The 17,152-nt window shown below is 33.2% G+C and overlaps 1 protein-coding gene across 1 annotated transcript; it reads left to right on the plus strand.

Moving 5' to 3' along the window:
- On the plus strand, positions 7,047-13,794 carry LOC109358008. The gene is made up of 3 exons (XM_019602074.1): positions 7,047-7,255; positions 11,872-12,370; positions 13,549-13,794. Exons 1-3 carry the CDS (start codon positions 7,047-7,049, stop codon positions 13,792-13,794), a joined length of 954 nt encoding a protein of 317 aa, XP_019457619.1.

Genomic DNA, 17,152 nt, shown 5'->3' on the forward strand with positions numbered 1-17,152 from the left:
TACAATGTTGAATGAAACTAATCTCCCAAAATATTTATGGGCTAATGCAATTAGTACGGGTTGTTATGTTTGTAATAGAGTTCTTATAAGACCAATTCTCAAGAAAACCCCCTATGAACTCTTTAAAGTAGAAAACCAAACATTTCTCATATGCATGTATTTGTTTGTAAATATTTTGTTTTAAATAATGGTAAAGATAACTTAGGCAAGTTTGATGCAAAATCTGATGAAGGACTCTTCCTAGGATACTCTCTTACAAGTAAAGCTGATAGAATTTTCAATAAAAGAACTTTAGCCATGGAAGAATATGTTCATGTATCTATTGATGAACCAATCCTATAATAAAGGATGGGCTAACTCTTAATGAAGAGTACTTGCCAAGTTCCCTTTCAAAGGAGGATTCTTTTACCAATGCAACAACCAATACTGAGCACTTTAAAATGGATGATACTCTATCTTCTCAAGAAGAGCATATTCATTCTGATTTACCTAAAGAATGGAGAACTCATCAAGACCATCATATTGACAACATCATTAGCGACATAAGTAAGAGTGTCATTGCTCGTTTAAAGCTAAATGATGCTTGTTTAAACATGGCTTTCATTTCTCAAACAGAACCGTCCAATATTGATGATGCAATCGAGGATGAACACTAGATTCTTGCTATGCAAGAAGAAATGAAGTTTGGGGACTTGTCCCTAGTCCAGATAATAGGCATGTTATAGGAACTCGTTGGGTATTCCGTAATAAATCAGATGAAAATGGAATTATTGTTAGAAATAAAGCTAGACTAGCACAAGGATACAACCAGGAAGAAGGTATAGATTTTGATAAGACCTTCGCTCCTATTGCTAGACTTGAGGCTATTCAGTTGCTACTTCCATATGCATGCTCTTTAAATTTTCAGTTATATCAAATGGACGTAAAGAGTGCATTTCTTAATGGTTATATACAAGAGGAAGTATTTTTAGAACAACCTCCAGGTATTGAAAACTACAAACATCCTTCCCATGTCTATAAACTAAAGAAAGCTCTCTATGGCTTAAACCAAGCTTCGTGTGCTTGGTACGAACGTCTAACAAACTTTCTTATTGAAAATTTTTTTACCAAAGGAAAGGTCGACACTATACTATTTATTAAGAAAATAAATCATCATACTCTTCTTGTTCAAGTATACGTAGATGATATTATTTTTGGTTCTACTAATAAAACCTTGTGTAGTGATTTTGGAAAAATGATGCAAGGGGAGTTTGAAATGTCTATGATGGGGAAACTAAATTACTTCCTTGGATTAAAATTCAAACAACTCAAGGATGGTATTTTTGTGAGTCAATCCTAATATTGCAGAGACTTGCTAAAAAGATTTGAAATGGATGACTGCAAGCCAATTGCCACTCTTATGGATTCTGGCACATACATTGATATGGATGAAGCTGGAAAATGCATTGATATATCAAAGTATCGAGGTATGATCGGTTCCCTACTTTATTTAACTTCCAGTAGACCTAATATAATGTTTAGTATCTACTTGTGTGCTCGGTATCAATCTAAACTAAAAGAGTCACATTTAATTGTTGTCAAAACAATAATTAAATATCTAAAAGGTACAATTGACATTGGATTATGGTATCCAAGAGGAAGTATATATGATTTGGTTGGATATTCAGATTCAGATTTTGCTGGATGCAAAATGGAGAGAAAACGTATAAGTAGTACTTGTCATATATTAGGAAATGCATTGGTCTCATGGTCATGCAAGAAACAAGCATATGTTGCTCTAAGTACTGCTGAGACAGAATACATAGTGGCAGGTAGTTGTTGTGCCCAAGTGTTGTGGCTTAAACAATAATTGTGAGATTATTGCTTAGAATTAGGCTGCATACCCCTAAAACATGACAATACTAGTGTTATAAATCTCATAAAGAATCCAGTAATGCATTCTAGAACCAAACACATAGATATAAGACATCATTTCCTTAGGGACCACGTCCAAAAGAAAGATGTATTTGTAGAATTTGTTGATACTCATGACCAACTAACATATATATTCACTAAACCCCTGGCAAAAGAACCTTTCTATAGAATTAGATGTGAATTAGGCATACTTGATGAAGCTTACTTATCTTAAATGCTTATTCTTGATTATATGTGTGTTTCATTATGCTTATAATATGCCTGCTTGTATTTAAAATTGCTTAAATCTTTTCAAATTTTTCAAATTTTTTGGTATGTAATCGATTACATGTGATCAATAACCGATTACCAATCATCATTATGCCTGAAAATTTAAATTTTGGGTTCAGTGACCGATTACTCTAGAGAGTAACCGATTACAACATTGAGCAGGAAGTCTCAGTAATCGATTACCCACCTATGTAATCGATTACCTAAGGTGTCTGTTTGAAATTTGGGAATTATTTTGTGTTGATTAACCGATTACTAACTATGAGTAACTGATTACTCTGAGCAGTATTTAAGTCTCCCTCCTCATTTTTCAAACACTTCTTCTTCCTCCTCAAACCCTATTTTCCGTGTTCAACCTAGATTTTTCCTAAAAACCTTAGTTTTTATCTAATTTGTGTGATTTTTGAGTCGTTTTATATCATATTTTCAATTCTAAACACTTCTACTCCATAGATTTCGTGTTTAGTGGCCTCAATCAAAAATCCCCAAATCTCTCAAAACTTAAAAGCTAACCTTTCAAAAACCGCAATTCATAGTGTCATCGTCAAGAGATAAGAAGCAACATACCGGTGTGTCTTAATGAAAGCAAGGAGTTTCATCTTCTGAGGCTAATCCTTTGGATTTATCACGTCTTCTTGCAAATGATGTTCAATGCAAAACATTCTCAGAGAATTTTCATGGACGCTCCATTTTCGCTCCTAAGTATGGTAATGTTAGTAACTTTGAGTTCGAAGATTTTCATTTCCCTACTCTTTTATGGCAACTAGATCTTTTTGATTTCTATGAGGAATCAAAATCATATTATCCTAAACTTGTTAAAGTGTTTTACTGTAACTTGAACTTTAGGAAAAATCAGCTTACATCCTATGTGAAAGGAAAAGAAATTGTTCTAGATATTAGGATCTTCAGTTCAATTTGCTGTAACATACCTTTTTAAGGTAGCATCAAATATTTCGGTCTTGCATGTGATTGGGATAATTATGATAGAAAAGAGTTCTACTACTCTATGTGTAGATTCTCTAAGAGGGAATTTGAAATGCGTAAGCAAATGGCGCTAGGTGAAACTATAAAGAGTAGAGATATCCTTGCTGTAGGAAATCTCAATCTCGAAGATCGCTTGCTTCATTACTTTTTGAGTTATGTCATTCTTCCAAAATATTAAAACCATTCTCAAATAAATGACATGTAACAGCAATTGATGTATGCTCTTAAGCATAACCTTTCTATCAATTGGACTAACACAATAATCAGACATATGTGGTCTGTTTGAGAATCTCACAGCCCTCTACCTTATGCTATCTTCAGAACCAACATTCTTGAACATTTTGGTGTATCCACTACTAGTGAATCCAAAGTCACACTTGACACAAGAGATAGTAAGATTGATGTGGATATGATCCACAAAATGGGTTTTTTCCGATATCTCATTGATAGACTATATAAGCATCAAAGTGATAGACAGTATGCACCTGCTGATCCTAATGTGAATGCCTCTGCCGACCCTCCTGAACAACAAACTTATGAGTTTCATGTTGAGTCTTCTTCATCTATTCCCATGCCCACTAACCAGATGATCATGGATGAGTTATTCTCTCTTCGAGGCTACATCTCTAATCGGATGGATGCTCTTGACGCTTAGAATCAACAAGTCCAATTCGAGCTTCAACGTCATTCTTATAAGATCAATAGCATGGACCTTGATGACGATAACACTGAACCTGAATCTTAGATCTCGTGTTGTCTAGGAATTCTATTTGTAATATTGCATGATTGTGAACAACTTGTTATTGTTTTGTTGTTTTTGTGGTTATGGTTTGAATAATGTTTGAACATCTTTTAAATTTTATGCTATGCGATATCACTTTTATGATTACCTTTATACTTGTTATATACATATTTTATGCTATATATATATATTTATCTATATTGTGTTGGACTCTTTGGTTTTCTTCTTTTTGATGAAGTCAAAAGGGGAAGAAAAGTTGGAAAAGTATATTTTCTGGATAAAACATTTCAGGCACATAACTCCAAATCAAAGGGGAAGCATACAAAATAGGAGGAGCATACTCAAGACAAGTCAAGAATATCACAAAGTATGCTACTCTCAGAAAACTACACTATCAAGAAGATATTGGATTGTCATCATCAAAAACTCCTGACATTGGCACGAATTTATGAAGACACCAACATCACAAAAAAGAAGAAAATGAAGAATACTTACGAAGACAATCAAGACAAAGCTTCAAGAAATTAGAATATAAATATTTAGGTATTTCTATCCTTATACTATAATCTACACACTTAGTAGTAATGCTCAAAAGTATTTTAAAATAAAATTGATAAACACAAGTATAAATATAAAAAAAATTCAAAATATTGTGTAACAGGTTACTAGATCTAAGTAACAGGTTACTATGATTAAGTAACATGTTACCAGAACTAAGTAACAGGTTAGATAAGTGAGAAATGAGTTATCCAACAAATATTGACCAGGTTAATCGATTACACCATGTGAGTAACTGATTACACAACACGATAAATAATTACCCATTTGGATAGAACAGTTGGGTAATCAATTACACCTTTTGATTAATCGATCACTGCCTGTGAAAATCAATTACACGGTTGGACAGACTTGTTGGGTAATCGATTACTGAGAGTTGTTACACCAGTTTTCATATTAAACCACACAACTTTAAACCCAAACGAAATGATTTCATTCCAAATGAATCCTACCTTTTCTTAGAGGTATTCTGGTTTATTGGAGAGTCTATATAAAGCCTTTGAAACTCATTTCATATACACACAATACATAACATAACTCAGATTGAAATCACTTACTCAAACCACAATTTTCTGAAATACTTGTTCTACACTTGGTGCAGTGCAACTTGTTCATAACTTTCAGAACTTGATTTGCAAAGTTGCCTTAAGTGTTATTTCAAGTTATTCAAACCGTATGAGCATTAGTACTAAAGTATACATTAAGTTATTGGATTGCAAGAGTTTATAACTTCAAAATCTTGTAAAGGCAATCCATTGCCATTGTTAAATGTTTTTTTCATTCAAATTATTGAATTACTTTCGTTCACAAGGGTGTGATAAGAAAGGGGATAGAGTCACTTGGAAAGGGTGTTTTCCAAAGAGTGATATAGGTGTTAGAGAATGAGAAATTGTAATTACTACTCTAGTGAAAAAATCTCTTGTGCTGTTAGAGTACTGGACGTAGCCTTCGGTGGACAAGAAGGTGCACCAGTATAAAAACATTTGGGTACTCTCTTCTCCTTTATATCTTTACATTTACTTGATTATTTCTGCATATCATTTTCCGCTGCTATTAACTCTTGGATTGTGCATAAAAATCAGTCATAGTTTTAACCTCCCCCCCCCCCTCTTAGTTGCCATCTCAGTCTTACAACTTGATGTGAACCCTTTTGGGAAAGGTTCTTTGCACGACCTATCTTGGTTGGTGTTTTGCCATGCTCCCAATTAGATTGAGCTTTTGTTAAAGAGTAAGCATCAGAATTGAATAAGTAAGGTGGAATAGACTTGAGGTGATAAGTGCTACAACACTTTGAGGTGTTGATAAGCCAAGGTGATGCTCGCCACAAGAACTTGGTTCTTGATAAGAACTTCTAATCTTGGTTCATCAAAGATGGTTTGGAAAATGCTCTCGCAAGGAATTATTCCTTAATTCAATATGAACTATACTCAACTTATCATGTTTATTTCATTGTGAAATTCATACGTATATAGTGACGAGCCAAGCATGGCTCCCACGTAAAACCAAGAGTAAAAACATGACTTAAAAAGCCTAAATAAAGATAGCCCAATATTGGATACCATTTGGCTTATGAATCTACTCCTAAACTAGGTTGATTTATGTTTACAACTTGTATAGCACATGTTATTTGTGTGCTTTATTACATTGAAAGAAAAACATTAAGACTTAGGCCTAGGATGTCATTCTTGCCACGGTTGAGCCTTGGATAGCATAGGACTCCATTCTTCATTAAGTTCACGACTCCATATTAAGTCACATGGTGAATGAAACTTAATGCCTTCATAATTCTCCACGGCAAGACTTGATGAGCTTCATAGGATTCTCAAATTCTTTCAAGGCTTGGTCCAGAATTTAGCACATGGTGGAATTAGGAGTTATTGACTCCATAATGGCACACAGGTGCATTAGTTCTTAGCATAGGATCCTTCTTATCCAAGGAGAGAATTCCCTTGGCTGAGTGATGGAGTCTTGTGAGTTAAATGGCCTAGGATGCCTTTGGTGTGAGTTTGTTCGGCAAGCCAAGCTCCCAACGGCTAGAATGTGGCCATAAAGCACCATTAATGCACATTTCAAAGCCTCCAACGTGCACTTGGAATTTTGCTCGAGCAACTTTGCTCCAAAAGCTCTGAAAATGACTTAGGATGTTGTTTGATTACTTGTTCCTAGGTGAATTATGTCCCAACGATCCATACAAGGTCTTAAGGCACCATTAATGCCCCATTTAAGCCATCCTTAGTCAATTCTTTTATTTCCATGAGCATTTCCCTTCCAACGGCCATATCAGTCCTTATTTATCTGTCAAATAACATTACACAAAGTTAGAGTACCGTTGGTTCATGAAAAATAAAAGTTAGTCCAGGCATTAAAGTGTTGGTTACACTTTTAGGCTTGTTTTAAGTCCCACGAGCCATTTTTCAAACTGTGCATTGTTCATGGGCAGATTTAATAAATAAACTCTAAAACTAAATAAACTAAGTGTTGGTCAAAACTTGGCCCACACAATTATTACGAAAATAAAAATGTTCCATGTCAAACATGTTGGCTAGGCTTGACTCGGTCAAGCTACGCCAAGTACCTGATGCGGCAAGCTAGGCGCATGTGCCTCGGTCTGATTTCCAGGCCAAGCCATATTGGCCCAGCATCGAGCTCAACACTTGGTGTGTCAGGATGCTTATCTCGGTCAGGTGTGCCTCAGTCGGGCTTGGTGCCTAATGCACCTGGCCCTATGCCACGGTTAGAACTGCCTCGGTCAGGCTTGGTGTTTGATGCACCTGGCCCTGTGCCAAGGTCAAATTTAGCGCCTTGGCACCCCCCCTTGGGCTAACTTTGTCTCACTATCATGGATCAAATCTATGAGTTATCCAAGGGCATTTTGAGCCCTTTTTGCCTGTGGCCTAGTCATAGGGCCACTTATGCCTTCAGGCCATCATAGTCAAGGTTGGACTCTTCGGGTATTACAACATGATTTTATCACTGTTGTTTAACATTTATTTAAAACATATCAGTTACTTACAAATTCTAAGAAAGTGAAGTGCAACCCTAATATCTAACGCTACATCATACCTTAAAATTAGGGTAATTATTACTTTTATTCCTACTTAATTACTTTGCATTTTTTTAGTCAATAAAAAATGTGCCATTTATATTTTTTTTAAAATGAGTTAATTAATAATCATCCCTTTAGTGACCACATATTGGTGTGAGGTTATTTTGAAGGTTTTTTATTTCCTAAAAAAGGCTACTATTATGTTTATTTAAAAGATTTTTGTTGTTCAATAAGAAATAAATTGATGAAACTGATTATTAATAATTTTCATGATATTAATTATTATAAGAATTGTTATCTTTTATTTTTTTTTTAAAAACATGTTATCAAAACTAAACCAAATAGCATACAAAAAATGGTACATAATTATACGTAGAAAAGATTTCAAAATTAAACGTGAAAATATTAGGCTCAATGGTGAAGGGAATCTGCCGTAAGTAAAAGCACTATAGCGTCGGGAATGTGCTTGTTTGTTGAAGTAGGATTGGCTCCCTAATGATGATGTGATAGAAAGGTAGAAAAAAAGAGACACATTCGCTCCGGTTATTCACTGGGTGGTGCAAGAAGGCTAATTGTGCACTCGACCACAAGTGATTCCACTCTCGTGTACATGGTAGCGATTCGTTACGGTGACACGCACTTGCACCGGCCTACATTTCACAACATGATTGCTTGACATTGAAAGTCAACACAAAGTGAGTAATGCGACTAGGGATGTCAATTTGGGCAATGCCTGCGGGCCAGCTGCATTGCTCGCAAAAAATGCGGGTAGGGCATGGTATTTTTGCCTCTTAGCCCATATTGTCTGGCCCGTTTGCCCGCTTTATTAGCAGGCAATTTAAATGGGCTCTGCGGGCTGCCCGCGGGCATTACATTCAACCCCTTAAAATTTTCATTTTGGCCTAGTGGCCCAAACTCCTTTACATTATTACATATTTACATATTTATATTTGTAATTCCTTTTATTTCACCCACCCACCCACAGCCACAGTGTCCGTGTTTTACACTTCTAGTCTTCTACATCAATCCACTCTTCCATCTTCAATTCTTCATTCATTCACCAGACACTAAATTCCCTTCTTTCTTGTTTTATTTCCTCTTCCATTCTTCATTCTTCAAAGCTCAACACATTCCATCTTCTTTCTTGAATTATAAAATCTATAATGTACTGCATAGGAAATCTATTGATATGTAATGTGGTTATATAAAATCTATTGATTTACTGCCTAATGTACTGCATAGGAAATTTGCATTGATATTTGATAACTTAGCATTCACTATTGTTGTTTTTTTTAATATAAACAGGAAAATGCTCGCGGGCCGCCCGTTAGCCCGTTTTAAAATGGACAGGGCATGACTTTTTGTCCGTTAACCAATTGCGGGCATGCCCGACCCGCTTAAATTATTGCGGGCATTTGCGGGCGCGGGCTAAATGGGTCGGGCAGCCCGTTTTGCCATGCCTAAATGCGACACCATGCGAAAAACATTATTGGTTGTAATTGAGTAACACATGATTCAACCATGTACTCGTCTGAAGTGGATATCACACTCAAATTATTTCACAAGGCACTTCCTGATCAATGTTTTTCACTATGTTTTTTCTAGTCCCCAAGAGTCTTATTTATAGTAAAATGATGATAATGAATTCTTTGTGAAGAAGATTTTTGCTTCTGACCTTGGTAAGGTTTTGATGAAGACACCAACATCACCAAAAAGAAGAAAAGGAAGAATACTTATGAAGACAGAGAACATTAAAGCTTCAAGAAAATTAGATTAAGTCTCTATAAGTACTTCTATCCTAAAACTCTTAAATATACAAAGTAGATTGCTCAAACTAGTTTTAAAGAAAAATGAAATACTTTAAAAATACTTAAAACATTTTTCAAAAATAGTGTGTAATGGGTTACTTCATCTAAGTAACAAGTTACGTGTGTGAGAAAAAGAGTTATCCAACTTAAAACTGTTCAGAGTAACCAATTATCCAAATGGTGTAATCGATTACTCTAATTCGTTTTTAAAGAATAGTGGACAGAGAGTTTGGGTAATCGATTACCCACTATTAGTAATCGATTACTGAGAGTTGTTGCATGAGATTTCATATTTCAAAATGAAATGTTTTCACTCCAAACGAAATCTTTTCACTTCAAATAACTCCTACACTTTCAGAAAAGCACCATGGGTGTTTTGAAAGTCTATATAAAGACTCTAACTCTCACAACACAAATACACAACAATACACAACTCTTATAAAATTTCCAAAAGCTCTTAAACTTATTCTAAAGTTATTTCTCTACACTTTTTGCAACTAGCACTCAAACTTTCAAAAGTTATTTTTCTGAAGTTGCTTAGAAGTATTTCAAAGTTTTCTAAAAGAGCATTATTATTTAGTATACTTAAAGAGTTGATTGGATTGCAAGTTATACTATTGTCATACTTGTAAAGGCCATCTGTCAGTGTTGTACATTCTTCAATATTGTTGCAGAATACTTTATTTCATGGGGTGTGAAAAGAAAGGGGATTAGAATCCTTTGGAAAAGTGTTTTCCAAGAGTGAATAAGAATTAGGGAGTGTGTAAGGTACATAGAAATCTCGGGGTGAGATATTGTAATTACAACTCATAATTCTTAGTGGAGAAATCTCTTGTGATACAATAGTACTGGACGTAGCGACAAGAAAGTGAACCAGTAAAAAATCTTTGTGTACTCTCTTCTCCCTTACCTCTTTGATTTATTCTTGTTTATTTTTTTGCATATATTTTCTGCTGCACGTTAACTCTTATTTTGCAGAAAAATTGGTCATAATTTTTAAGTCAACTAATTCACCCCTCTTAGTTGCAACCTCGTTCTTACGTTCTTAATCAGCTTCCACTTTATTAGGCATTAAAAATCTCAACTACTTTGAATTTCTTGCCACTTTATTAGGAAAAAAAATCTTAACAACTTTTTCTGATTTTCGTTTTATTTATTTGAAAAACTTAGCAGGGATATTAGATAATTATCTTAGGAATATTTTCTTTGGTTTTTTTATTATTTGATTTAAAACAAAATTACAAATATAAAATCTAACAAAAAATTGATTTTGGCTAATATTTATTCATTTTATATTAAATACCAAAGATAAAAAAAAATTATTGAAGATAAGATGTTATGTTACACCACTATTAGATATTTTTATTTATTTATTTTTCAGAAGAAAATAGTATAAGTTTCTACAAACCTCTTTATTATTATTTTTTATTTAAAACACTCAAGGACTAGGTTTCTAGAACCTCCTTTTTATTTCTTAACTTATTTTCATAAATAAATATAAACATATTTTTGGATAATTATTTTGATTTTAATTTTTTTTTTTTTTGGGTTTTATGAGCATATAAAAGTAAGTGTTCACACATCATAATTAACAAGCTTAATTATCTAATGTTTTTTTTAATTTTAAGCTTGTAACATGTATGTGTATTAAAAATATGCAATATGATACTATTGTGTCATTTTATGTCTATACAATAATTATAATCATTATTTTACTTATTATCCTTATTATTAATTAGGAAGTAATAAAGTTGCAGATTCAATTTTATTAGAATGATTTTCGGAGATAAATAGGAATAAACTTATTTTCCTAAAAAAGACAATTATTTAAGAATGAAGAATAATCCCTTATTGATAAAAGTACCTAAATTGACTCCTTAAATAAAATTCTGAAAATCAAATCTAAACAAAGAAGATAAAAAAGCTGATATATTTTATCCTCTTAAATAAATCTTCCCCGCCCAACTCAATTTAATCCAAGCTCTTGAAAATTTTGAGAAAATGAGTATTTTAGCTTAAGAAAATTAACTTTCAGCAAACATAATTCATTTGAAATGTCAGGCTAATCTGAAGCATAAAAGTCCATACCAATATTAATTTGCTTTGAACATTTGACTCATTATCTTGTCATTAAATTGGCTTATCTCTGGACTCCCCACTAATGAGAAGTAAAGGAGAAACATACTTTTGTTATCTTTTCTAATTTTTTAATCTAAAAATAAGGAAAATTTTGTACCCTTATGTTGTACGTTAAAATTCCGGACACAGAACTCACTCTCCAGTAGGACCTAGCTAACCCCTTTGCCATTATAGTCTCCTTCCTCCTCCTTCTCATCCTCATCCATTTCCATTGAAGAAAAATCAGATCCATCATGGACAGAGAACAAGAAGAGATGCAATTCTTAGGATTCTTTGGCATACTCAAAGAATCCTCCAAAATCATATATTCATGGAGAAAGATCATCAACCAAATTACCTTCACTCTCATGCATCCTCCCTCTCTCCTTCATCTTCCTCATTCACATAGAATTATCCAACCTTATCTTCAGCAAGATTCGTCACAACAAATCAAAAATCTCCGAAACCCGAAGCGGCACACTGCAATACGAGAAGCTCTCTGACATGATCACCTCCGAATGGATCACTTTCTGGTTATTCAAGATCGTTTACTTCACTTTCTTCCTCCTTTCTACCTCTGCAGTTGTCTACACCATCGCTTGTATCTACACCGCGAAAGAGATAACATTCAAGAAAGTCATTAGTGTTGTTCCAAAGGTGTGGAAGCGGCTTATGCTCACCTTTTTGTCCACTTTTGCTGCTTTTGTCGCTTATAATCTCATCACACTTGTTGTTATAATCTTATGCGGAATTACAATGGGGAGAAATGAGAGGATTAGTGGGAAAATTATTGTGTTTGTGATAATAGCAATCTTTTATCTCAATGGGTTTGTTTATCTCACCTTGGTTTGGCAGCTAGCTAGTATTGTAACTGTGTTGGAAGACTGTTATGGATTTAAGGCCATGAAGAAGAGCAAGGAGTTGATAAAGGTACTACAACATTTTTGACCTACGGCAATGGCTAGAAGCCGTTGCCAAAAGTAGAAAAACCGTTCTCTTTGACAAAGACAACGGTTTTTTAACTGTGGTAGTCTAAGGCCATTGCCTTTTGTTTAGATAACGGTTTTTTTATTTTTGACAACACTTTTTTAAAACCATTGTCTAATACTTTAAAATAGGCAACTGTTTTCCTTCATCGGTAACACCAACAGTTAAAAACCGTTGTCTATAATAAAAGGTAAAAACCGTTGTTGTTGGTCATATATGCATCAACATGAAAACTGTTGCCTTTGATCATTTAAAATAAGCAAGGTTTTCCTTCATCATTAATACCAACGGCTAAAAATCTTTGCCTATAAGCAAAGGTGAAAAAATAGGAATAAACTAGACTTGAGAAGAGATATTCTTAGAAGGACTTAAATGGATTGAGAAGATATATGCACGAGTTAATTAACCAATAAACTAGCCTTGAGGTATGCTCCTCCTCCCTGGTGTATAGCAAAAATAATAACTGGTATCTATCATTATTACATGGTATGTCGGTACCAATTATAGTATATGATGCATGGTTGGATACAGTTTAAACATAACAAAAACTATAATTTAAAACCTTGGTAATATACAACTTATGGTCCTGTCGAAGTCGCTAACACGACATACAAGTTGAAGCATTCTCCGGTTGTCCTGATTCACCAAATTTAGTACTCGTTCTTGTGTAACAACATAAGACAAGTTCTCAGATGTCATCACACAAACACATCTATCATCTTGTCTCAACAATCTAGATGATTAACAACACAAAACATATTCAATTCTCACATAAACATCAACACAAACATATAAACACATAAACATGAAACTTAACAGCCTCAATATCTAATCCCTTCAGGTTTCTTAGTTGGATTTCCTCCATTCTTTGTTTAAATTGTAGATTAAGAAGTATCAGCGGATCTTCAAATTTTATACATGATAAAACCTTTTTCTACGTTAAAAGTATTAACTTCAAGCAATTTCTAAAAATCTATAAAGATCTACTTAATAGAAATTGAACTTAAATGGACTGGGAAAAGCAAGGAGTTGATAAAGGCCAGGCTAAAATGTTTTTGTCTATAGTCATATATTGTATGCTCCATGTTTCCTTTATACTTATTAGGATTTTGTTCAAAAAGGTTGTGTTTAATGGATGGAAATTGGGGTCTGTGGACAGAACAGCATATGCAATTCTATGTTTCTTGTTGTTGTCTGGTTTGTTCCTCTTTGGTCATGTTCTACAGACTGTGCTGTATTTTATGTGTAAGTCATACCACCATGAAAATATTGATAAGTCAACTTTAGCAGACCACCTTGAAGCCTATCTTGGTGAATATGTGCCCTTGACTGCTAAAGAAGTTCAGATGGAGCAATACCAAGTTTGATATTATATACCATTATCCTTTTTTAACCAAATGTATAACATTGTCAAATTGTCTCTTTCAATAAATATAATTAAATTGATCTTCACACTATAGATATTACATTATATTATATTATATGTAAATATTGAGCTTTATCTTACATTAATAAACCAACTTCTACCTATACGTGTAGATTTATATATATCATGTGTAGTCTAAATTGATTGTATTATCCAACATTGTAGTTTCCTGGTGCAATAAGAAATATTATTGTTGTGAAATTAGGACATGTATTGTAAGTCTGGATGGTAAAGTAAGTGGGGATGACTTAGTTTTCTATTTTTTCTGTATTTTATGTATATTTTTGCAACTTATAAAAATATAAGAATTAGATATGCAATAGAAAACTAAGTTAGTAAAAATCAAATGCAAAATGTAAAAGAGTAGGGAAAAGAAAGAACACTGATATATCATGATTCATCTTCCATCTATTGAAGGCTATGTCATGTCCTTGTAAATTACAAGAGATTTCACTATATGATGAATGTTAATTTTTACAAATCTAACTCTAAGACTTTATCTCATATTATCACTCATCAATCTCACTAATTTAGAAGTATACCACTTCGAAATTATCACTTTTTCCCTTCACCGCACCCTATGGTGAATTTAAAGAAATTTGATAGAGAAAGAACTTGTGTCGGGGGATAAGGATTGCTATGAGTTTGTAATCTTAAAGCTTTCAATCATTATATATCAATCAATCATATTAATACACATGTGCTCAAGTGTTTTCTATATGAAACAAATGCAGAAAACTTGGTAAGAAAAACACTTAGACAACTCTTCAAAAAATAAAAAATTTGCTTAAGTTGTTGCACAAAGTGTATAGAAAGTTGTTTTGAATGATTTATTTTGAATCTGAATGTCAAAGCCTTTAAATAGACTTCCAACCAACATATTCATTCCAAGAAGTAGAAATCGATTAGAGAGACATTGATTCATTTTGGAAGAAGATGTTTCATCTTGAATATGAAAATTATTGTCACAACGAGTAATCGATTACTGACTTGACTGGTGTAATCAGTTATCTAAAGCTTTTGTTCAATGAGTAATCAGTTACTCAATTGAATAATCGGTTATTCTATGCTATTTTTACATGGTAACATGTTACTCTATTTGGGTAACTGGTTACTCTATCCCAATAATTTGTTACTCAGTTCGAATAACCTATTATTCAACTTTTTGAAAATTTGTTTTCAAATTTTTGAAATCATTTTCAAACCAAGTTAACTTTTTAAAAAAAATTCCTAATAACATTTGACTGTTACTTTAGTAAAGAGACTTTAGGACAGAAGTGTCTAACTTAGAAAGCTAAAGGTCTAGTTCACTTCATGAGCATGATTCTAAGACTTCAATCCTTTTTTCTTCTTTATGTTGGTGTTGGTGTTTTCATCGAAATCTTGATGAGGTCAAGAGCAAGATCTTCTTCAGAATCTCCTCCTTTTTTATGATGACAAACCAATATCTTGTTGACAATGAGTTTGAGATTGCAAGTATGCATCATCATATTGTTTTGATGAAGACAAGGATAATAGGCAAGCTTGAAGACAATGACAACTCAACAAACAACAAAGACAAAGCTCAAGTTCAATAAAGAAGACTTAGATCAAGCTTTTATATTTCTAGAGTCTTAAGATGATTGATTGGGGAGAGTCTAGGCTAGGTGAACCTGAATGGAAGTCTTACAATCTTATAATTGAATCAATTTAAAATGAGACTTACATACATTGATACATGATTAACATGCTCATGCATTTACACATGATTAACATGCTCATGCATTTACACATGATTAACATGATCTTAGTACACTAAACCCGATTTATAACTTACAACTTTCAAAAATCATGAATCATGCATATAACATCATGTAGAAGGTTCATCATGCATCAAAGAAATAATTTTTCAACACAGTTAATCGATTACAACTTGTGTTAATCGATTAAATAAAAATGGGAATATGTTAATTGATTAAGAATGAGATTAATCGATTATCTAGAGTCACGATAGCTAAAGCTTTGGATTTATTTGCTTCATTAATCTATTAGCTCATGTGTTAATCGATTAAATCCAATAGAAAACAATTACGTATAAAAATTGAGCAGCCAAGCTAAGAGAAAAAGTTGTTGAGAAACCAGCCAAAAACATGGTTGCACCACCCAACCAGCCTGGATAGTAGGCGTTGGGCGCACCAAAAGGGGAGTTGAGCGCACCAAGACTGGCCTATAAAAAGGCTTGGTATTTTTACACTTTTACATCATTGTATATATCATCTTCTCTACATTTCGATTTCTACTCTTTCTTAGGCTATTCTTATGCTTTTATTTCATAGAAATTCATAAGAAAAGGAGTTGGCAAATGGTGTGAAAAAATATGATTTTGTAACATCATTTGGAACCAAAAGCATCCAATCCTTGGATGGATGACTAATGCTCTAAAACTTGGCTATGGTGTAATAGTTCTTCTCTTTATGGTAATTCTGATTTTATTATTCAAGTTATGTGTTTTCATTTCATTACATCTACTCTTATTTCATTTCATTATTTTATTCCCTCTACTCCAAAAGTCTTTTGTTGGGTGAAATAACAAATATTCTCACGCTACAATGGTAGACATGAATATTTGTCATTTCCTAGCATCCGTCTTAAGCAACTAGTTTTCAAGATTATCAACATGTAGGAATCCGGAATAAGTGGTGACAACCTTATTTATTTTAGAGGATACTTGATGGGTAGTAATGCATTAAGCAAGGTTTGAAAATCATCCCATCTGATTCGAGAGGAAGGGTGAGTTAAGAAATGATATATGATGGATGGAATCACACCAAAATAAGTTGTTTATATTAAAATCATGTTATTACTTAAAAGTTAAGAAATCATATGTGCAAACCATAATTAACTCTTGAATTTGTAAATAGTTAGTTACTTTACTTTTTCATGTTTGTTACTTATTAAAATCACAAAAACATCTATATTTGTTACTTTTTATATTTTATAAAAGATGCAAAGTATGATTATATTTTATTAGACAGTTAGTTCTTTGTGGTTCGACATAGCCCTATACTATACTACAATTGAATCTTGAAAAGAGGTCCAAAAGTAAATATAGTAAAGTATTAAACTTATAAATTTTGTTTGTTGAAAAGTTCAAATAATTCTATAACAAAAGTGCAATCTAATTAATGGGTTTTAACTTTGTGAATAGAAACAACATACACAAGTGCAATTCAATCAATTGATCGTAACTTTATAAAAGAGTGATATAATTGACAGTAACATCTAACCGCTAACATTTACATTTCTGTCATTTATTTTCT

The sequence above is a fragment of the Lupinus angustifolius genome, chromosome LG10 (genome assembly GCF_001865875.1).
Source record: "Lupinus angustifolius cultivar Tanjil chromosome LG10, LupAngTanjil_v1.0, whole genome shotgun sequence".
NCBI lineage: Eukaryota > Viridiplantae > Streptophyta > Magnoliopsida > Fabales > Fabaceae > Lupinus > Lupinus angustifolius.

Excerpts from the sequence above, each read along its gene's own strand:
- LOC109358008 (XM_019602074.1), top strand. The coding sequence starts at position 7,047 with ATGCGGCAAGCTAGGCGCATGTGCCTCGGTCTGATTTCCAGGCCAAGC. Across the intron at positions 7,256-11,871 it reads GCACCTGGCCCTGTGCCAAG|CAAGATTCGTCACAACAAAT; the intron begins GTCAAATTTAGC and ends CCTTATCTTCAG. Across the intron at positions 12,371-13,548 it reads AGAGCAAGGAGTTGATAAAG|GTTGTGTTTAATGGATGGAA; the intron begins GTACTACAACAT and ends TTGTTCAAAAAG.